The following is a 22,758-nucleotide window of genomic DNA, read 5'->3' as shown; positions in this document are numbered from 1 at the left end:
TCCCATTTGTTTATTATTGTTTCTATTTCTATTGCCTTGGGAAGTTGACCTAAGAAAACATTTTTTATGGTTTACTACAGGGAATATTTTGCCTATATTCTCTTTAAGGAGTTTTAAGGTGTTATGTCTTAAAGTTTTCAAGCTATTTTGAGTTTATTTTTGTGCATGGTGTGAAGGTGTTGAAACCCCTTTCTTTTGGACCTCAGTGTGGATAACAGTGAAACATTAGCTGTCTTTTGGGGATGCCCCATGGATTTTTATAAAGAACAGTGATGAGTTAGAGTACGTACATTGTAACTTAATTTCCTCACTTCTGTCTCTGCCGGGAGTCTCCAATGTCTCTAATCTTAGTAAATCTAAATTTGAATAGCTCAAAGTTATATACCTGAGGACACTTTTCCACTATCCAGTTTAGTCATCCTACTGGTTTAAAATTGAATATGAAAGGGTTTTTTTTTTGTTTCATTTTTTTCCATTTTTAGGTTGTAATTATCAGTTTCCTGTGAGGACAAAAGTGGTCTTTCAAATTTTCCCTCTCTGTATGTAAATACTGTGTTATTTGGTAAATGGTTTAAAAAGTTTAAAGTTTGTTCCTCTGAAGATTTCTTAGAGTTCAATTTCAACCAAAGGGGTAAAAAAATGCATCAAAGCAATGAGTGCCTGATTGCCAAGGACTCTGGGTCCTTAGAATACAGTCTTTGTAGCATAATGACAAATCTCCATGTTTTAAAGGTGGGACCCAGGCTTGGCCAAGGGAAATACCGTTTCTCTTGGCTATAGGAAGAGGTTTAGGGATAGATACATGACTCAAATAGCTCAATAAGTTTTACCAGGATTTTTTTCTCCTACAGATAGCAGGAAAGAGGAACCTCCATTTTGGCAAATTTCCCTAGTGGAAAGATGGCCTATGCCTGGAAGTATGAGCAGCCATCACTGCTATCTGTGGGGACAACCTGCCTGAGAAGTACACTGAGAGGAAAGCAGGACTGAGATGTGGGCAGAAAAAGGTAGTCTTCTAAAAAAAAATTGATTGTTACATAGTTGATTTGCTCAAGTTTATAGCAAAATGAATCAGTTATACATATACATGTATCTATTCCTTTATCCCATATAGGTTATTAAAGAACATTGAATAGACCTCCCTGTTCTTTTAGTTATTTTATATATATTAGTATGTGTATGTTAATCCCATCCTCCCGAAGTATCCCTCCCCCCACTTTTTCCCCTTTGGTAACTCTAATTTTGATTTTTGAAATCTGTGAATTTGTTTCTATTTTATAAATAAGTTCTTTTGTATCATTTTAAATTAGATTCCACACATAAGTGATGTCATATGATATTTGCCTTTCTCTGCCTAACTTATTCCCTTAAATATGATAATATCTAAGTACATTCATGTTGTGGCAAGGGGCATTCTTTCATGCTTTTTATGGCTGAATAATATATATGTATACCACATCTTCTTTATCCATTCCTCTGTTGATGGATATTTAGGTTGTTTCCATGTTTTGGCTATTGTAAATAGAGCTGCAATGAACATTGGGGTGCATGTACATTTTTGAATTATGGTTTTCTCTGGGTATATGCCCAGAAGTAGGACTTCTGGATCATATTGTAGTTCTATATTTATTTATTTATTTATTTATTTTTGTCTTTTGTCTTTTTTGTTGTTGTTGTTGTTGTTGTGGCTATTTCTTGGGCCGCTCCCACGGCATATGGAGGTTCCCAGGCTAGGGGTTGAATCAGAGCTGTAGCCACCGGTCTACGCCAGAGCCACAGCAACGTGGGATCCGAGCCGCTTCTGCAACCTACACCACAGCTCACGGCAACGCGGGATCGTTAACCCACTGAGCAAGGGCAGGGACTGAACCCGCAACCTCATGGTTCCTAGTCAGATTTGTTAACCACTGCGCCACGACGGGAACTCCCTATATTTAGTTTTTTAAGGAACCTCCATACTGATCTCATTAGTGGTTGTGCCAATTTACATTCCCACGAAGAGCATAAGAGGGTTCTCTTTCTCCACACCCTCTCTAGCATTTATTGTGTGTAGACTTTTTGATAATGGCCATTCTGACTTGTGTGAGGTAATGCCTCATTGCAGTTTTGATTTGCATTTCTCTAATAATTAGTGACATTGAGCATATTTTCATGTACTTTTTGGCCATCTTTCCGTCTTCTTTGGAGAAATGGCTATTTAGACCTTCTGATTATTTTTTATTGGGCTGTTTATTTTTCTGATATAAAGCTGTGTGAGATGTTTGTATATTTTGGAGATTAATACCTTATCAGTTGCTTCATTTACAAAGATTTTCTCTTATTATGTGGGTTGTCTTCTTTTTTTTAGTGATTTCCTTTGCTGTGCAAAAGCTTTTTAAGTCCCATTGTTTATTTCTGTTGTTATTTTCATTACTCTAGGAGGTGTACCAAAAAGATACTGCTGTGATTTGTGTCATAGAGTGTTCTATGTTTTCCTCTAGGGGTTTTATGGTATCCAGCCTTATGTTTAGGAGTTTTATCCACTTTGGGTTTATTTTTGTGTATAGTATTAAGAGAATGCTCTAATTTCATTCTTTTACATCTAACTGTCCAGCTTTCCCAGCACCACTTATTGAATAGCCTGTCTTTTTTCTGTTGTATAATCTTGCCTCCTTTATCATAGATCAGTTGACCATAGGTGCATGGGTTCATATCTGAGCTTTCCACCTTGCCCTACTGATCTATAGTTCTATTTTTGTGTTGATACTTGTCATATGCCTTGATCCATCTGTGCCTGAAACAAACACTAACCTCATATCCAGCTACACAAACCAAAGCCGTGTTTGTCTTAAAATTGTGCAAGTTGGGTGTTTGCCACTTAAATAGATCCTTTACTTGCATTATTCTGTTAGCCTTATTATTCCCATTATTATCCCCATTCTACAGGTAAGAAAACTGTGATTCAGAAAGGTTAAGTGCTTTCTCAAGCTAACACAGCTGGGAAGTGATGTGGCCTGGATTTGAGGTTGGGATGTTCTGATTCTACGGCTCATGTCATTTCCACAGCCTGATGCGGCCTCAGTGTGTAGGCTAATTGAGCTGGTCAAGCCAGCCCTTGACACCATCAAGATGATAGGCATTGGCTCTATTGTTTTACTAGCTCATGTGCTCACCAATGACATTAGACACTCAGAGTCAGACAGGTTAAATTTGGTTTTTGCATCCCACACTGCATGACTGACAGCTCTGGGAATCCCTTATTATTCAGGCTTCCCCAATTGCAGGACCTCCTAATTGGGCTGGATCAGACCTGACTGGCCTCCAGGAACCAGGCTGCTGCTGAGAAGACAGAGAGTCTGCAAGATCTCCAGGAAGATGCACTCAGCTTTGAGGTGCTGAGATTCCCACCGCCATTCCCAAAGCTTAGGAAAAAAAGAGCAGAGGCTGTTCAAATGTGAGATAACAGTGTCTTTAATATTTAAGTAACAAAACATGCAGGTCAATACTCAATGCATATACAGTGAGACAGCAACAATAATAAAAATTAAAAAGCACACTCTAACTACATGGAGGCTTTCAAACAATTAAGTTTTGGATAGAGAATGTACGAACTAAAAGCCCAACTGAGCCACCCCTTAGTGCCTCAGTCCTGGCCAGGGACTTTCTGGTGGTGGGAGGGAGAGGTCATTGTACCCATGGCCTTCAACTCAAATCTGGAGAACCCTGAACTATCTCCATATTCTCTATTGCTCAAATTTCTCTCCCCCCCTTTTTTTCTTGAATTGTTTTAAGTACAATATAGACAACATCCTTCATTCCATCTCAGACAATGAGTTTTATGATTTGGCCTAAAACCATTGTTGTATCAGTGAGAAGGGTCCCTGAGTTTACTATCTGGGTTCTGGGTGGACACAATTCCTTTCTGTGGAATGGCCATGAAGACCCATATGAATATTCACCGGTTTCCTTCAATGCCACTTGCACATGCACTATTGGTATGAGACTTTTTTTTCTCAAATAATAACCAAATGGTCAGATTGCCCCAGGGCCAATGCTGCCCCCTGAATAGGTAGTTTTGAGAGACTTCCCTTACCTCAGTTTCCCATTGGGTCTGTTCTGGCTCTGGTGCTGAGATGGGATGCTGGTAGCCTGAAAGAAGGAAGTTAGGCTTTCTGCAGCAGTGATACGAACCCAGGGAAAGTGTGTGGCTGCAGAGAGCTCTTAAACAGCCAATGGTCCAACCACTTGACGTGAATTTACGGAAGGGCACAGCTCTCAGGGTCACAAAGCTGACCACAGTGCCAAATAAGTGCTTCTCTCAACTATCAGTGGCCTTTAGCTATGTAAGTACGGCCCACATGTCACCTGGAAACATTACATTCAAGCTCATCACCATCTTTTTTTTTTTTTTTAAAGAACTAGTTTTGACTCACTTCCTAGGACCTGCTGTGTCCCATTATTTGCTTCTTACATGGATTACACTGATTCTATCATCTATAATCAGAGTCCAGGAGACCTCAAAGGGAAAGAAATAGGATCAGTGAGCACTTCATGAAATTCGGACTTAAATGTGATTTTACAAAGTACAACATAGACAACATCAAAGCAATTATTTTTTCATTTTCTTCTATTCACATGCAGGGGTGAGGCTAATTCACAGAGACAGTGTATCATTTCACTAATACATTATTTATTCTAGCTATATTTAGAATACCTAATATATTTAGATTACAAAAAAAAAGCAAAGAAAAAAGAAAAAATCCTTTTGTCTTTCTGTGACAGAAAGAGGACCTGCAGTAAGAAGCCCAGGAGACTCCCTGGGGGGAATTTAGCTGGAATTAGCAGGTATTAGCAGAAGTGGAAAAGGTTAGTTTCCTCAAACTGCAATCATTTTAGTCCAAGTACTGTTGAAGATCACAGTTTAAGAAAACTCAGATAATGAGCTGGAGATACGATAAAGATCTCTCCCCTATTACCTCTTCTTCTATCAGTGTTTATTAGTAGCCAAGTTAGGGCAGGAGGTGGGGGCAAAAATCAAGTTGCAGAAAATGATGTCTTTTGATGGACTCTCTTTTTTTGGCTTTGCTTTCAGAACTGTTCTAGGGGATGAGTTGGGAAATAGATCATCAATGGACTGTTGGCCAAGAGGAGGAGGGTGCATCTGTCTAAATTATCTAAGTGATTGATAGGAATTCAAAGTACATTCTATCATCAGGTTTAAAAGTTTCTATTAAAAAAAAGAAATAAGAGGATTGGAAAATGTGGGCTAGAGCCTCTAATGCACCTCTGATAACTCAGCTGTTTTGTGATGGAACATTTAGACACAGGTGGCCAAGACCATCTGGCCTCACCATGGGTGAAATCAAGGCTTTGTAATTTCCAACTGTGAGTCAGAAGCAATTGGGAATCAAGGTAAAATGTCCTTGTTTGGGGGTGAGCTCTAGGTGGGGGCTTTCCTCTGCCCAGACCGAGGTGTCTTGCAGGGCTACACGTAGTCGTACTTGGAAGGATGGGATTGTCCCTCATCCTCTGTGCGGGCACCCCCATCGAATATCTTCTTGTTTTTGTTACTGGACTCAAAGCCAGTGCTGGCTTTGAAGCCTCCAGGCCGGTAGGCGACATTGTGGCCCGAGGCATGATAAGACACGGCTTTGTAGCTGAAAGGAAAAAGAAAATTCCATGACCACAGATGTATTTGGTAGGAGGAAAAACCACTCTTTTACCCGAGGAGGTCTGACTTTTAGCACTGAAAGTCCGGTGTCCCAGGAAAACCCTTAGTCCTGGGCTAATGGTTAGTCCTGAGACAGCTACTTTCCTGGACGTTGGGACACTGGCTCTTCTGCTTTTGCAGTGGAGCAGAATTTTCCACTTAGTATCAGAGCTGGGGGTTAGTGACTAGTAAGTTCCCTCTGTTAATCAATTAAAAGGAAGCTGAACCAGAAACAATGTCCTGGGGAACATGGTTGTGCCAAAGAATTCCAGAATTTGTGAGCTGGAAGGCGTTTACATGTAACTCATCTCCCCTAATCTGCTCAGCATGTGGATGGGGTAACGGAGGCTCAGAGAGGGCAAGTGCCTGGCTAGAGGTCATGGGGGTGGTAAGCAGGAGAACCAGACTGGGATCTGGGGCTCCCAACCCCAGGCCCAGTTATGGAGGTCCAGCAGGCTTTCTCAGCAGCAGTGCTACTGACAAGTTTAGAATGGATGCTTCTTTGTTGTGGGGGCCTGTCCTGTGCTTTGGAGGATGTTGAGCAGCATCCCTGACCTCCACCCGATTCCAGTACCACCCAACCAGTTTATCCCAAAGTTGTCACAATTAACAGTCTTTGGGAGTTCCTGCTGTGGCTTAGTGGGTTGTGAACCCAACCAGTATCCATGAAGATTCAGGTTCCATTCCTGGCCTCGCTCAGTGGTTAAGGATCCAGCATTGCTGTGAGCTGCGGTGTAGGTCACAGAAGCGGCTTGGATCCTGTGTTGCTGTGGCTGTGGCATAGGCTGGCAGCTGCAGCTCCAATTCAACCCCTAGGGGAACTTCCATATGCCACAGGTGCAGCTCTAAAAACTGGGGGAAAAAAAAAAAAAAGAGTCTTCAGATGTTGCCAAATATCTCCCAGGGAAGGGGGTTGGGAGGATGGGATGTGGGGAGATGGGTAAAAATATTCTTTAGGTGTCCCCATAAAAGAGAAGGTTCATAATCCATTTGTCAATCAAGTTCTTCCATATACCTACCTTCCTACACTGATATTCTAGCTGCAAATTATACATTAAAATGGACTTGCATCAAAGGTCATATGGCACTGGGATGGGGAGACTCACTTGGTTTCCTCGGGCGCCAGACCCCGGCAAGCGATGCACATCATTATGCCCCCAATGAGGGTCAGACCTCCAGCAACCCAGCCCACGAACAGAGCTGCACCAAAGGTATACCTGGGTGGGGAGATGGTGACTGTAAATGCAGTTGGCTCAACACTCTGGGCTCCACCCACTACACCTGGCTACACCCATCCCCTTTGTCCCCACCTTTGCATTCCACACCTATCCCCACCCACCCTCACCCTGGAAGAACACACACTCCTCCGGGTCACAGCCAACTGAATCATGTGCCCTGGAGAACAGAATTGGGACTGAAGCTCATCAGCAAAACAGCGGTGGGATTCTTGGGTCCCTAGCATCACTCAGGCATAGAATTAACTGTAAGTCTCTAATCTCAGAGATACATCTCAGGAAATCTTCCTCCCTCCCTACTGGCAAAGGGAAGTGCCTTAAAAGTTTGGCAAGAGATGTTTGAGTCACCACAGGTGCAGCAATGCCGGATCCTTAACCTGCTGCACCAGGCCAGGGATTGAACCCACAACTCCGCAGCCACTGCAGATTCTTAACCCACTGTGCTACAGTGGGAACTCTGTCTTTCCCATTCTTGAAACAAGGCAGGAACATGGATGGTGAGTGGCGTTCCCAGGGCCAGAGAGTAATGAATTTAATCTGTGCTCAATCCCTGCCTGTCTCCCATGATGTATTGCTAAAGAAATACGAAGTGTGTCCATTCCAGAGATGACAGGTCACTTAGGTATAATATTTACATTGCTCCCTGGAACAAGCTCTTTTTCCTTCAGGAATTTGCTGCTTCTTGCTATGAAATACATCCCTTTGAAGTAGCTAAATGAATCCAGGTATTGGAATTGCTCTTCCACCTTTTAAAATTTCTACCCTGCTTCAGACAACAAATTACAGTGAGGTTTCATCTTCCTTGACTAGACTGTAACCTCGGTGAGAACAGGGACCTTGTCTTTATTCCAGAACTCAGAAAATTCCTGGCCAGCAGCAGGTGTTGCATATATTTGTAAAATGAATGAATGAATGAATGAATGAATGAGAGAAAGAGCAGCTGGACAAGGAAGAAACATTATTTTTCTCACCTATATTGCACCTCGCTCATTTCTATTCTAGCTTTTCCCTTTCCCTAGCCGGGTTCCCGTGAGGGCCTGGAGATGAGGGCTGATGCTCATTTACATGCTTGGGTTAATAGTGCCTGTTTCATTGCCGCCACAATGGGCCTGCATAAGAGTGTTAGATAAATACTGTGAACTGTCGCAGTATTTCAATGCAAATGTCAGATCAGCCTCAAGTCATATCACCAGGGATATTTCACCAAAATGAAGTTTATGAATTTACAGATCATTGTTGATTTATGATATGGCATGGTTGCCTCTGATAAATTTTTGCTATTTCAGGCACTGACAATCACATTAGGCATATGTTTTAATCGGATTTTTACAACAATGTTCACCACAGAATACTCAAGACTAGATGAGGAGGTTACCTGGTCTGAACAGTCTGCACCATCCCACCCATGCCAGTGTACATGTTAGCTGTAGACATCCAGAAGTTAGTAACCAGCATGTTGGCAAATACAGACACTCCAGCGATTGTGCAAAGACCTGCGGGCAGAGAACGAGAAAGCTCCAGGGTCAACTTTGAAGGAATCACATTGTTTCTTAGGCAATGTATGCTTAGATGAGTTTAGATGAGCAGGCTGCAGAATAGCCCATTCCTATAACAGGATGGTCACTCCGGGCATGGACTACTGAATTCCCACTATGAGCTAGACTTGGTGCTAGACCCTCACATTCTCTTATCTCCCTAGTTGCAGAAGGACTTGTCTCTGTGCAGAAAGAGATTTTTGATCTTGGGACCAGGGGTCAATTAGCAGAAATATTTCGGGGCAGGTCCTTTGATGATGTCAAGAGCTCTTCCCAACACGTGCACCCGCATGTTCATTGCAGCACTATTCACAATAGCCAAGACATGGAAACAACCCAAATGTCCATCGACAGAGGATTGGATTCGGAAGATGTGGTATATATACACAATGGAATACTACTCAGCCATAAAAAGAATGACATAATGCCATTTGCAGCAACATGGATGGAGCTAGAGAATCTCATACTGAGTGAAATGAGCCAGAAAGACAAAGACAAATACCATATGATATCACTTATAACTGGAATCTAATATCCAGCACAAATGAACATCTCCTTAGAAAAGAAAATCATGGACTTGGAGAAGAGACTTGTGGCTGCCTGATGGGAGGGGAGGGAGTGGGAGGGATCGGGAGCTTGGGCTTATCAGACACAACTTAGAATAGATTGACAAGGAGATCCTGCTGAATAGCATTGCGAACTTTGTCTAGATACTCATGTTGCAACAGAAGAAAGGCTGGGGGAAAAATGTAATTGTAATGTATACATGTAAGGATAACCTGACCCCCTTGCTGTACAGTGGGGGGAAAAAAAAAAAAGAGCTCTTCCCAATAAAATCATTTTCTAAGGTCTCGCACCAAAATAATGCCTTTAGGGATCGAGTCACTACACTACCCTAGAGTTGAGAATCTTTTATAATGAGGTGAGGATGGCAGCCAAGAGGGACCTTCCGTGGACTGTAATTGAGCCTGCAGCTCAGATCTTGAATCCCAGTGTGTGAAGCTCTGATCCATGTTCAAACCACACCCAGCAGGGAGAAGCTGTGTTCCCTCTGCCAGGATGATTTTGCTTTGATGCCCATTTGAGAGAGGAAAGCCCAGGCTCCTGGGGTACCTGAGATGATGAACATGATCCCCGAGGTCAGCGTCATCTTGGCTTTGGAGGGGTCGTCCATGTTGCCAATGCGGATACATTTCAGGGCGAAGATGGCCACCAGGAGGCCGATGACACCCAGGACTATGCCTACGATCATCAGGGCTCGTACTGCCTGCAGCATGGCTGCGGGAAGAGGGTTAGGACACAGGCGGACAGGTAAGACCACCTCAACATGATTGATTGCGCTCTGGCTTAATACAACAAAGGAACCACAACCAACCAGCACCAAACTCCTAAGAAAGAGCAAATCCAAAAACTGACCCTTGTCATTGTCAGGGGATATGAAACTGTGGAAAATGCAAGACCACCTGCTTCCAATCCCCTAATTGGTGAAAGACATGCACTCAATTGTCTAGAGCAGGAGAAAATTAGAAATGTTGGAGCTGGGAGGGCTGAGGGAATTTAGCTATTTCGTTTCCTCTTTTCAAAGCTTGATAATCTAGGGTCCAAGAAGGAGAAATGGCTGATAGAACTCATAGTAAAACAGTGACTTTGACTTCTAACCCAAGGAATTTTCTTCTCTAGTCTTTCTACAAGGGCTCAATACTTCAGAGTTGGATCCACTTCAGGAAAACTCATTTACAGTCTATAATAAAGCAAGGTCACAGGTGGTATGCCAAGGACACTGTACTGTTGCTTCTTTCCAAAGGGATTACTAAGGTCATGGTGACATGTAAGTTTTGAGTATATATAAAAAGACTCAGGCCTTTCAGTGCAACCACAATTTTTTAGCATTTCCCTTTCCAGGAACCAAAAGAAGCTGCACGTCCTGCTGGGACTCTCCAGCAGTGACTTCCCCCTCCAGATATTTCCAAAGTGGTTTCCAGTGCATCCTTAAAGTCAGTGGCTCAACAGTTTTTTAATGGGCCCTCATGCTTGGGCATGGGGATGAGAGTAATATACAGATCTCTGCCCTCGTGGAGTTTATGCCAAAGTGGCGAGAGACAGTCATTTAAACATGTCTGCTACAAGCTTAATGAATTTTACAAAAGAAGACAAATGAGTTTGTGTATCTTCCAGAGGGAACTCCCTCTGGTGTAGGTAGTTCTAATAGAGCAGAACTGAAGCACCAGGTGAAGGAAAGCAGAAAGCTCCTTCCTACCCTGGCTGTCATAGCCAATTACTACATTTTTTTTACATCTTACCTTGAATATTTTATTGATGTTATTTTTTTATATCCAAAAGTTTTATTGAAATCTAGTTGATTTACAATGTTGTGATAATTTCTGCTGTATAGCAAAGTGATTCAGTTATCCATATACACATATCCATTTCAAGTGCTGCTTTTAACTTAAAACTATTAGGGACCTCTTACACATCATATTAAAAAACCCTTGCAATGTGGGTAATATCATCACCTTTATTTATTTATTTATGTATTAATTATTTTTTAATTAGTTAATTTTTTTTTGGCTGCATCTGTGGCACAAGGAACTCCCCAGGCCAGGAACTGAATCTGAGTCACAGCTGTGACCTATGCCACAGCTGCAGCAATGCAGGATCCTTAACCCAGAGGATCAAATCTGTGCCTCCACAGCAACCTGAGCTGCTCCAGTTGAATCCTTAACCCTCTGTAATGAGTCCAGCCATTCCAGGTGGACCCTTAAGAGCAGGAACTCCTATTTCCTCTATTTTATAATAGAAGAAATTGAGACTCAAAGGTTAAATAACCTGTCCAAAGACACATAACAAAGGAAAAGCTGAGGTGGGGGTCAAACCCAGGCCTATCTCAAAGTGGTTATTTTCCCATCACAGTACATTGCTCTGAAGTACTTCATCCTGGAAAAACAGACCAAGTTCTGGCTGCCAGCAAGGTAGGGGATTTGTAAGCTCCCCACAGAACGTATATTCCAAACTTGGAGATTTGGCCATAAAATGTCATCCTCTGAAATGGATACTAAGAATATATAAAGGAATATTCTCCAAAAGTCATCTCAGGGAATTACTTGTCGTAGGAGATTATTTATAAATGCGACTCTCAAGACGAGGGAGCCCTGGGAGCAATTCTCTTCAATCTCTTCGGGAAGATTTCCATCTCAAATACAGCCAATATTAGTGAGCTGCCTACATATTCACTCCTAGGTGTGTATCACAAAGCAATTTGTCATGACCGAAGAATTGGCAATCAATGAAAAATATTGAAAACAGGAGAGGAAGATCATGCAGAATTTGTTAAAGAGCCTTCTGCAGTGTCTGAGGAATGGAGGCCCTGGCAACTTTCTCACCAGGAATCTCCCTGTGTAGAGATGATGGTAACCAGCTACTCTGCTTCTGTGCCATTGACCTCCATTCACTTGATTTTGCTTCTCTCCTTCCTAAAGAAACTTCTGATTTTGGAGAGTTCTCGTCGTGGTGCAGTGGTTAATGAATCCGACTAGGAACCATGAGGTTGCGAGTTCGATCCCTGGCCTTGCTCAGTGGGTTAAGGATCTGGTGTTGCCGTGAGCTGTGGTGTAGGTCACAGACACAGCTTGGATCCCATGTTGCTGTGGCTGTGGCGTAGGCCAGCGGCTGTAGCTCCAATTAGACCCCTGGCCTGGGAACCTCCATATGCCCTAGAAGCGGCCCTAGAAAAGGCAAAAAGACCAAAAAAAAAAAGAAAGACAGAAACTTCTGATTTTAACGTTGCTTCTTTGCTAGGAAGAGATTTCTATAAGCATCTATCACGAGGCTTGGCCCTATTAACAAGTATAATCCCAGGATAAACGTGATGGTTTAAGGTGTGAATCAACTCCAGGATCTGACCATTCATTCCTGGGAGACTTGATGAACACTGACATCTTGGGCTTTTAGCTTTGTGATGCTAAAGCCATGGCGACCCAGTCCAATGAAAATAAATCATGAAGGCTTAACAGTGGCCTTTGGATCTACTCCTAATATAAGAGGGCTCTAGCCTGTTGCCTCTATTTTCCAGAACCTTGCCCAATGCCTTTTTTGGCCCCAAATTTACTGGGAACAAACACACCCCATCTATTTCCTCATTAACAAAGCAAGTGTGTGTCATTGACTTGTGTATTCATTTACACCTCTTTAATGAATCCAGCACGTTGGTATACTCTCATGGTCATACGTCAACATATTCAGATGCTCATCCAGGAATTCATTCATTCATTTATCAGTTTTTTTTTTTTTTTTGGCTGTACCCACATGCAGGCTGGGGATTAAACCCAGGCCACAGCAGCGAACTGAGCCACTGCAGTGACAACGCTGGATTCTTAACCCTCTGTGCCACAGGGAACTTCCATTTATCAAGTATTTTTAAGCTCAAATTCTCTGCAAAACACTTTGCCAGATGCTGTAGGAGGAATAAAGCTTCATGAGAAATAATCTGTCTTCAAGCAGTTTACAACCTGGGAGGATTATATTTTCACTGGAAATCCTGAACCTTAAATTTCTTTTCTTTTCTTTTTTTGTCTTTTTAGGGCTGCATTTGTGGCATATGGAGGTTCCTAGGCTAGGAGTCCAACTGGAGCTGTAGCCACAGACCTACACCACAGCCACAGCAACGTGGGATCCAAACTGTGTCTGTGACCTACACCACAGCTCAAGGCAACGCCAGACCCTTAACCCACTGCGCAAGGCCAGGGATCGAACCCATGTCCTCCTGGATGCTAGTCAGGTTCGTTAACTGCTGAGCCACAGCAGTAACTTCCCTTAAATTTCTTTTCACCTTAGGAGTACCTTGGCTAAGTAATCATAATAGAACCATTTTCTGATAGTCGCTCATGGTGTAGTTCTAGTTCTCTTTAACACACATAGTTAAACTCTAAGCCTGTGGTTCAGGACAGCTATGGAGAGGACATTTGTGGGACAGTCCCAGACTTCAGAAAACATCCTCAGGATTCTTCTGCTTTTGTATGTTGCTACCAGGAAACTGATAAGAGAGGAGGAAGGGATTTTGACTTTCCTTTCATCTTGTCCCCATGGGCTTCTTATGAACTTCAAATCTACTTAGGAACCTGTTGGAGGTTTTGAAAACTGCCCTTGTTCTGATATTTTAAGCCTTAAGCCATTCAGAGAACAAAATCCATTTTGAGAAGCACCTGGCAAAGCATTTGGTTAAAACACCTGAAACCCAATTAACCAACCAACCAACCAACCAAAAACAAACAAACCAACAAAAAATGAACAATATTAACCAAGCAGGATAAAGAATGTCCCTTCCTCATTCCACACAAAATTATACTTCTGGACTCTTGGCAAAGATGGGGTCATTGAATCTCTTTCAATTCAGTGGTTCTTCTATTTGTTCCTGAAAGGTATCACCACTGTGCTGTGGCTGTGGCTGAGGTTTGTGATCTTCTCCAACATTGTTGGATTGGAAAGGTCGGCGACCCTGGCTGGTGGGAGGTAAATGCACTGTGGGCTTGCCCGATGTGGCCAGTGGCTGCTGCTGTGCCATAGGAGCCCTTGGCAACTGGAGCCCTAGCCAGCCTGTCTTGGTCAGCCTTTGACTCAGGCTCTCCATTGCCCTCTTATCTCTGCTGGGTCAGGTTTGGGTGACAAGGCTTCATTTCTTTCCTGCTCTCTCCCAACCTCTGGACTTCTGATGAACACTGATACCTGCTTTGAATCAGGAATCCACTCTGACCCTGAGCTCCTTTTTATTTTTTAGAATATCCTTCTAGGGTTAAGGTTAGCTTAGTCCTAGCCCTTTACTTCTTACTCCTTAGATTTTTTTTTTTTTTTTTTTTTGCTTTTTAGGGCAGTACCCAAGGCATATGGAAGTTCCCAGGCTAGGGGTTGAATCAGAGCTGTAGCTGCCAGCCTATACTACAGCCACAGCAATGTGGGATCTGAGCTGCATCTGTGAACTACACCGCAGCTCACAGCAATGCCGGATCCCTGACCCACTAAGCGAGGCCAGGGATCAAACCTGCATCCTCATGGATACTAGTTAGATTTGTTTCCACTGAGCCATGATGGGAATGCCCCTTAGCACTTTCTTTTAGCCTGTGGTTGGACAAAACAAGGCCGCTGTCAGCCATAACTCTGGACCTGGGTGGATGAACCAAGTTCTTCTCTGCTTTGGGGACCCCTGGGGGGGTGGTTCTTCTGAGGGTGGGAGCTAGGACGGCGACAGCTGCCAGGAAGTGAGGGGAAATGTTCACTACTCATTGCTAGAACTCCCCTATATCTTGTATTGACCATGGAGGTGCATGGTGGTGACCTGAACTTCCTTTCCATCTGGAAGTTTCTACCATCTGGGTTTCTAATCCTTCTCCATAGGTGGGTAACCAGAGGAACTGCTTCCAAAGGAGGTAGATTTCTCTTTTAGCCACTGTCTCTTATTTGGTATTCTGAGCAAGAGGTCCAGGCTTATCAGCTGATAACAGGTGAGTCAACGGGCTTTGGAGACTGATTCTTTGCACCCAAGGTGTGACTACAACATTCTTTTCAATGAACAAAGAAGCATTATCAGACCTGAAGGGTGGGCAGGAGTCAGGACTAAGAGAAGCAAATGGAAAAATGGGAACTCAATGTTCCCTCCTGTTGCAATATATCATATTCCCCCAAAGTAGCTATTGACTGAAAGGCAAGGTGCCTTTGGGTGTGCTTCCCAATCCCAGCTGTCCTTTAGCATCTCCTGGGGAAACTTTAAAAGACATGTTAATGTTTTGGCCTGAACTCTAGTGATTTTCATTTAATGATTTCGTGATATAAAATTACAAGGAATAATCTGGGAAAACAGCCTTCAAGAGGGCTCAGGAGAAGGTGAAGTGGAGAGGCTGAAAGGAGGTGAACTGGAAGGTGAAGAGGGAGAGTGGAGTGTTGAGAGGAAAGAGTCCCCAGTGGCTGATGTTACTGAGCTGGTGGTAGGTGGGGGTGGGGCTGATGAGACATTGGGAACCAAAGGCCTGGATCTCAGGTTTTTGTTGGGGTGGAGGACAGGAGAGGACTCATATCTTTAGGCACAGTTTGGCCCCAGATTGGAAGTAGGAAGGGCTGGTGGAGGAGTCCAAAGGAGAGGAGCTTTGAGGAGGGAAGTCTGAGGCCAGACCTCAGAGGGAAGGCCCTTCAGAACAAGGCGGAAGAGCCTCTGTTGTCCAGAAATCCCAGGGAACCACTACGGAGGTTCTTTGGTATCTTGTGAAATCCTACAGAATGATGTGATGTCAAGTGATTATCATCAGGCAAGCCATTTAAACTCACAGAAGCTAAGTCTCCTCAACTCTGGAGTGAGACAGAGATATTTCTTACAGAGACGTGAAGATCAGATGCTGCTTGGCCCCAGCATAGAATGAAGCCAGGCTCAGTAAGTTTCAGTTTCTTCACCTTCCCTAAAAAGAAATTCTCTCTCTACAGAGAACAAACCAGTGCTGAGGAGGGGGGAGAGGCAATATGGGGGGTGGGGTGGGAGGTTCAAACTATTGGGTGTAAGATAGGCTCAAGGACGGATTGTACAACATGGGAAATACAGCCAATATTTGTTTTTTGGTAATAACTGAACATGGAAAGTAACCTGTAAAAATTGTGTAAAATTAATTAAAAAAAGAACAATTCAAAAGCCCACAAGTTATCTCTCGCCAAACCCACATGGCTTTGGCTTGTATTAACTGTGTACAAACTCGAATCCTCTCAGATGGTGGTAAAATATGGTCAAGGATTTGAAAAAGCCATGCATGAGAGGGTGTGAAGGGCTGAAGTGGAAGAAGATTTGAGAAAAGGAGGAAGAGAAAGGCCTGGACCAGGGTAGGGAGGAATATCAGAAAAAATGGGCTCAGGAACTGGTGGGGCAATGAATCAGGGAGTGGGCTGGTGGGGGAGGCAGCGTAGGGGCTTCCATTCGCATTGCCTCCTTTTTCAACTCTAAAGTAGGCTCCAACTATATAATTCTGATGATGTGTGCCCCACCAGGAAATGATGCCTCATCACTGACTGGTCCATGTTAGAGTGTGATGCTTTGTGGGTGGCTGTCCCTGCTATCAAAAGCAACAACCTCCACAACACAAGCTGAGGAGGCATCCTGATTCCTGGGTCTATATAGCTTTGATCATGGAGAAATCAGAGCAAGCAGTCTCATTTTATACTTAAGGTAAAAGTTCTCTTGGGCTTTGTAGATGTGTTCTCAGTTCCCTGTGGAACCTCCTTCAGATGTACAAGAGTATGTACACATTCAGATGTTTGTCCACATATTTAAAAAGTTGCGCTTGTGCTAAAACATCTTTTTTTTTTTTCTTGAAGAAAAGGAAAGCAGCTTGACCCCAAACCAAGAGCCTCCCAAAGATCTTATTTCAACTTTATAACTAACCTATAATCACTACCTCTTAGGACCAGTTTCCTCTGCCAGACATGGGGGAAAAACGAGCTGGTTATACAGGATTATGAACATTAAACTTTATGTGAAGCATTCAGCCAAAAGTAAGAAGAAACAAGGCAGCTCCTTTAGAAAGGATACACAAGAGCAGTTTCATATTTTTTTCCCTTACAGAATTGTTCTCTGAATTAAATGTGGTTTCTTTAACCACCACCACCCTCGCCCCTGTCTCTAATTGCCCTGTGTATGGAAATATAACTGACAGGTTGATGGGAAACTCCCTAGCTCTCCAGTGGCTGTGTTTTCACATTGAAGTGGTAAAGGGGAAATGTAACTAGTTGTGCAAAAGAAAGGCAGTGCCTGCAAAGGGGCTGAGAACCAGCAAAATGTTTAGAACATGGGTGGAATGGGGGATGGACAGGAGAAAAAAAAAAGACCCTAAATAATCTTTACTGTGGATATTTGGATTCATAAAAGGTGTTTGATTTTGGAGAAGAAAAAATATGGGAGATCAGATGTTCTGTTTGAGAGCTTTGGGTTGTGTGAACAGGATAGTAATGACTTAATGACACCAGGAGCCAGATCTTAAACATGGGTCACAGAGCACTCTCACACAAATGGCTTCCTGTGAGGCATTTTACGCCTGGGCAGTGAGGTCAAGAGATGTAGGTGGCCCAGCTATGGTCTTGATCCCAACTCACCTGCCTCTAACCATAGGGTCCTGCCACTGCACCAAATACAATCCAAATATTTGCAAATGCATTAGGAAAAAAAAAAAATCACTTGACTATGATACCATCATGGAGGCCAGAGACCTGAGTTTGCCAGGTCTTTGCCTCCTCTCCACCCTGCTCATTGACTGCCTTTTGCTTTTTCCTCCCCTCAGTCTCCAAGTGAGAATGACAGACAAATCATCCACCCTTTAAACTTAGTAACTTAATTGTGCATTGTTCATGATATTGCTATAAATGGGTAAAAATGCCAAGATACCCTCTAAATGTGCTCCAGCCCAGACCTATCCCTTCAATCATAAGGAAGCCCCTTTAGCTGGATGAGGATGAGCAGGGGAAAAGACACGATGTGGAAAATTTTCAGCCTTGTGTTCATACCCTGCTTCTGCAATCCTCTATCCATGAGAGTTTGGGCATGTCGCCTTGCCTCCCTCTCTGCGCCTTAGTTTCCACTTTCATAAAAATGAAGTTATACACATTTCCTTGTATTGCTGTGAAGATTAAACTGGAGAGTTTAGGTGCAGTCCAATAAACAATAGCTGCTTTTATTTCTGGGCACTGTCTTTGGAGAATTACACGCTACATTAACTGCTGAGAATCTAGTGGAGAGATCTTGCGCTATAAATTATACAAAGCTGGAAATATACAGGTCAATCATCCTGCCACCACCACCATTTACCTCCTTCATTTATCTGTAGGTTATATAATACAGTTAGATGAATGGGATTAAGTTATTCTATGGCTGTCAGTTCCTACTAAACGTGATACATCTTTATCAGATGAATGAAAAGTTAAGTGAGGTTTTTGCAAGAAAAGAGCTTATATTTAGGAAGAATTAATTGGTGGTGATGACTATGATTATTAAAGCATTATAATGGTATCTGCCTCTTATAGCACTTGAAGGCTTACGTCTCTGCAGGACAGTGGTCCTTCCCCTGCCACAACCTTGAGTTCTAGGTCAAAATTAAATTCTCGGCAACCTTCCCTTTCTACCTCTAGGCATTTCTCCCAGCTCCTCTGCTTCAGATGTCTTTTCCCTAGGCCTCTTGTCATGCGCAAGAATGTGCTTTCAGCAGCTATTTCTGATGGTCAAGTCCACTCCAGGTGCTGGGTCCTGGCTGGTTCATGCTACTCCTTTCAGCCTCCTCAGGAGCCTCTCAAGTGTCCACAAGCCACCCCGTAGTGCAGCCTCCTCTCCAGCTGCTTCATTGCCTTAGGCTCCTGCCTTCAGCTTTTGAGTTACTTTCTAGCCTTTTCCTCCTGGTAATCTTCCCACTGTTCCCTCACCTCCATCAGTCAGCCACATCTTAAGTCATCAAGCAAATATTTGCATTTCAGGATGCCAATTTACACTGTAGTCACTCCTGCTACCTGAGGACTGGCTCTTCTAAAATCCACACTGTTCTCCACAGCCATACATTATCAGTGATTTAAAGTATTTCTTTTTCCACAACTTAGTCCCTAGAAATGTCTTTCCTGGCTTTTGGTGGGATCCTGTTCCCCTGACACAGACAGGCTGGGCTGGGGTCCACTTCTGTGAAGGTTGCCTGGAGCTTTTCAGGGTTTCAGATTTGTGAGCAGTGTTAGGAGGGGTGAGAAGCATGCACAGCGCTGTCAGAAGGCTCGGGGTGTGGTACAGAGGGCTGTGGGATCCTGTGTAATTTGGGGATGTGAGGAGGCTTCAGGGAAGAGGTGGTATTTGAGCTGGACTTTGCATATGGAAGGTGTGCCTTCTTGCACATGGAGATGGCAGTTGGGGTGGAGGAGGGGGCATTTGGGCAATGGGACTAATGGGCACTGGGATCCAGGCCCAGGGGATAGTAAATGGACAGGGAGAAACATAGGCTGGGGCCTGAGGACCAGTAAAAGATGGGTCAGGGAAGGGAGGTAAGGGATATTGGAGGGTATGGGTGCCAGGCTGTCACGTCTGAGCCTAATTCAGCTGGGAGTGGGGAACCATGGAAAGTGTTTGGGTTCTGAAATATCCAGGGAGATGAGAGCTGAGAGCTGGAAGCTGGTGATTGGCAAATTCTGTCTGACTTTCTGCCACAATCAAACATGCAAATACTAAAGAAGCCAGATGTTAAGCGGTTAAGAGGGAGGGGTGGTAGAAAAACTTAATTTGGTTGTCAGTAAGCCAGAGAGAGACAGAACTTGACAATGATCTGAATCAAGAGAAGGTTTTTCAGGAAAGGAAAATATAAGCATAAGTGAGGAGGAGAGAAGAAAGAGGAGAGAGAGCGACTGATCAGCAGGGACAACCAGACGGGAGCATGTGGGGCCTCCAGAGCCCTGGTGGAGAGGTTGGCCTTGGAGAGAGGGAGGGAGGAGACCTTGTTCTGCAGAGAATATATAGCTGGTGAGGAGATGAGGAGAGATTCTAAGAGGTGCTCAGGAAGGATGGGATCCCACAGTAGACCAGGAAATATAAGCCAGAGTGGCAGCCATGGGGTCTGGCCATTTAGGGGACTGGGGATATTTGGGAGCTCCACGGAAAGATACAGAATGAGCAAGAGATTGATAACATGTGACGGGGCCCTGGGAAGAGGTTATTGAGCTGAAGTCATGGAATGTCGTGTCTTAATTTTGAATGTAAGATCAATCTTATTTTTTCATTTAATGGTTAAAATTAGGTGTAGCTAGCAATTCTACAACCCACAGTTTCCCATATCCTCCCTCCTGATTTTTTGCCCTCATACCGTAGCATCATTCCTCCTCCGGGCCAAGTTCTACCCCCCCTGCTTCTCTGATCAGGTGTCAGTCCATGATCGGTTTGTCCTGCAATACAAGTGGCTTCTGGAAATAGAGTCAATATCCCAATTCTTCTACTCTGTCACTCACCTTCTATTTCTTTCTGCAAATGGGAGATGAATTAGTTGAACTGCTTTTCCCAAATGAATTTCAAGGGTTTCACAGGCTCTTAACAGTTTCTTGCAAATTTATTCCCAAATACCTGTCCACAAGGTGTTTGTTTCAGAGAAGCAAAACCCAGTACTGTTTTCCTTTTCTCACCAAAGTCACATCTTGGCCACTTCTTGGAGCCATGGATAAACCTGATTCTAAATTTCTTTTCACTTAAAAAAATTAATACAAGTAGAGCTCACATAATATCTAGAATGCAAAGTTCCTAGATGCCTATTTGAAATCATTATCTGGATTGGAAAGAGGGATTTAACTTACTTCATCTTCTTTGAAAATAATTCAATGAATTTCATTATATTTATAGTTGTACAATCATCACAACCTAATTAACTTATCTGCAGGGGTGAAAAGATGTCACATCTATAATTATATTTACATTCTGACATTATTAAAGTATAAGTCTATAATTTATATTCTGCTATGCATTGTGTTTCAGGAATACACACCAGAACCTCTCAACACAAATGCAGGAAAGGATATTTATAATTAAATGACAATATATACTTTCTGGCACCTACAGAGACTCTAACTTTTCAAAGAAAAACTGAACTGAATTGAAAATTCAATGATATTAGCTCCCAATAAACTTTTTCGGGTGTCAGGAAATGGTCACCACCCTCCATCCTTAGTCCCGTGTTCGCGCAGGCAGAAGCAAGTCACACGCACATGCACACACACAGTTACTTTTCTCCTCTAGAAACATTGTCTGTTCTAGTATCACGAACCTGCCCTTAAGAGAGACGCATTCTTTTCATGACCCGCTTCCTTACTAGCAATTCCTTGGACCTGAGTAGGAATTCTCCAATGTTCTCCGCCATGACTTGAGCACTCTTCATCACGGGGCCAACTTCTCTTATTCACACCTCTGATCCTGAGCTATCGCCGCGAGGGTTATACCCCGCGCTGACTTCCCAGGCTCCTTCCTGCCTGACTTTGCCTACCTGGCAGGCCCAGGATGGTGAAGTAGGGCCGGCACTCGGTGAAGCCCGAGCTCTGCTGCACACAGCTCCGCCAGAGCCCCTCGTACTGGAACACGGAGGTGACCGGGTTGTCGTACAAGTCCTGGGTGCTCCACATGTCCATACCAGTGGCAGCGATGCAGCCCGCCAGGCCCAGGACGGACAGCAGGAAGCCCACCACTTGGCATGTTGTGGTGGACATGGCCTCGGCCCTGGACCTTCCGCCCAGCTGCCGCCTTCGTCCTGCTGCAAAGCTGCTCTGATCAGATGGTTTCCCTCAGCCCTTGGTGTTTGCTCACAGTGTTTTCCTTAGATAGTTCAGTTTCACTCTTGGTTCAAGGGCATTATTTTTTCATTTGTTAGGGAAGCAGCCCCAAGAGGCACTTGTCCCGCTGAGCAAGGGGCAGGCCCAGCTGGTTTGAGGGCGCGGCGGTCTGACCCGACCCCCCACCCCCCCGCCCCTTCCGGGCTCCAGCTTTGCTGCAAGTGCGCCGCCATCTGGGGAAAAAGCACCACTGAGACCCCCACAAGCCCTTCCTCGAGGCTCTGCTCAGCCTCGGAAAGGCACGGAAACCACTTGGGCTGACCACACTTAAAAAAAAAAATGGCCCCAAGGATCTCTCTGTCACCAGATGTTCACATTTTCTCCTCCTAGCTCATAAACCACGTTCCACTGACATCTTTCCGTTCGGATCTTACAGAAACGTGTAGGGCAGGTATTATTATTCCCCACCCATATTTTTGCGAGGGGGTCAAGCCAGGTACAAATAGGTTAAGGAACCTGTCCAAGTGCTTTGAACCATGGCTGCTTTAAAAATGGCAAAAGTGGAGCTCCCATCTTAATTTCCAGTCTGGGGCTCTTTTCTCTGTTTCCATATGGAGTGGCAGGGCCAGGCAAAGTTGTCCCCACATTTGAGAACAAACAGGAAGCCAAATCCTAGCGATAGGCTCTTGGTCCACAGATACAGGAACTGGGTTGAACAGAAGCAGGGCACGGTACTGACATCTCGCCCTTTCACTCCTGCTGCAAGAACCACGAGAAGACCACATGGCAGGCAGAGGCAGAAGCAGAAGTTCCCCAAAGGCCAGGAGTGCAGAGCAGTGCTGCCTGGGCCAGACACCCTGACCTGGTTAAGGAGAGGCCTGGGATCTGCTCCTGACACTGTCCTTAATCTGCCATGTGCTGGGTGATTTGGGGCAAATGGCTCAACCTCTATGGGTCACAGTTTCTTGTCTGTAATAGGGGAAGACTAAACTAGAATACTTCAGAGCCC

The 22,758-nt window shown here is 44.0% G+C and overlaps 1 protein-coding gene across 1 annotated transcript; it reads right to left on the bottom strand.

Annotated features, from left to right (window-relative positions):
* Positions 1 to 4,748: 4,748 nt before the first annotated feature.
* CLDN18 (claudin 18) lies at positions 4,749 to 21,829 on the bottom strand. The gene is made up of 5 exons (XM_047783066.1): positions 21,467 to 21,829; positions 9,573 to 9,737; positions 8,300 to 8,417; positions 6,796 to 6,906; positions 4,749 to 5,636 (listed from the first exon to the last, which is right to left on the bottom strand). The coding sequence occupies exons 1-5, from the start codon at positions 21,684 to 21,686 to the stop codon at positions 5,465 to 5,467; spliced, it is 786 nt and encodes a 261-aa protein (XP_047639022.1). The 5' UTR covers positions 21,687 to 21,829; the 3' UTR covers positions 4,749 to 5,464.
* Between the last annotated feature and the right edge of the window lie 929 nt (positions 21,830 to 22,758).

This window comes from Phacochoerus africanus, chromosome 1 (genome assembly GCF_016906955.1).
Source record: "Phacochoerus africanus isolate WHEZ1 chromosome 1, ROS_Pafr_v1, whole genome shotgun sequence".
Taxonomy (NCBI): domain Eukaryota; kingdom Metazoa; phylum Chordata; class Mammalia; order Artiodactyla; family Suidae; genus Phacochoerus; species Phacochoerus africanus.
The sequence above is the reverse complement of the archived record's forward strand: the minus strand, read 5'-3'. Positions and strand labels throughout refer to the sequence as shown.

Excerpts from the sequence above, each read along its gene's own strand:
- CLDN18 (XM_047783066.1), bottom strand. The coding sequence starts at position 21,686 with ATGTCCACCACAACATGCCAAGTGGTGGGCTTCCTGCTGTCCGTCCTG. Across the intron at positions 6,907-8,299 it reads GTGCAGACTGTTCAGACCAG|GTATACCTTTGGTGCAGCTC; the intron begins GTAACCTCCTCA and ends CTCCCCACCCAG. Across the intron at positions 5,637-6,795 it reads CTGGCGCCCGAGGAAACCAA|CTACAAAGCCGTGTCTTATC; the intron begins GTGAGTCTCCCC and ends TTTTCCTTTCAG.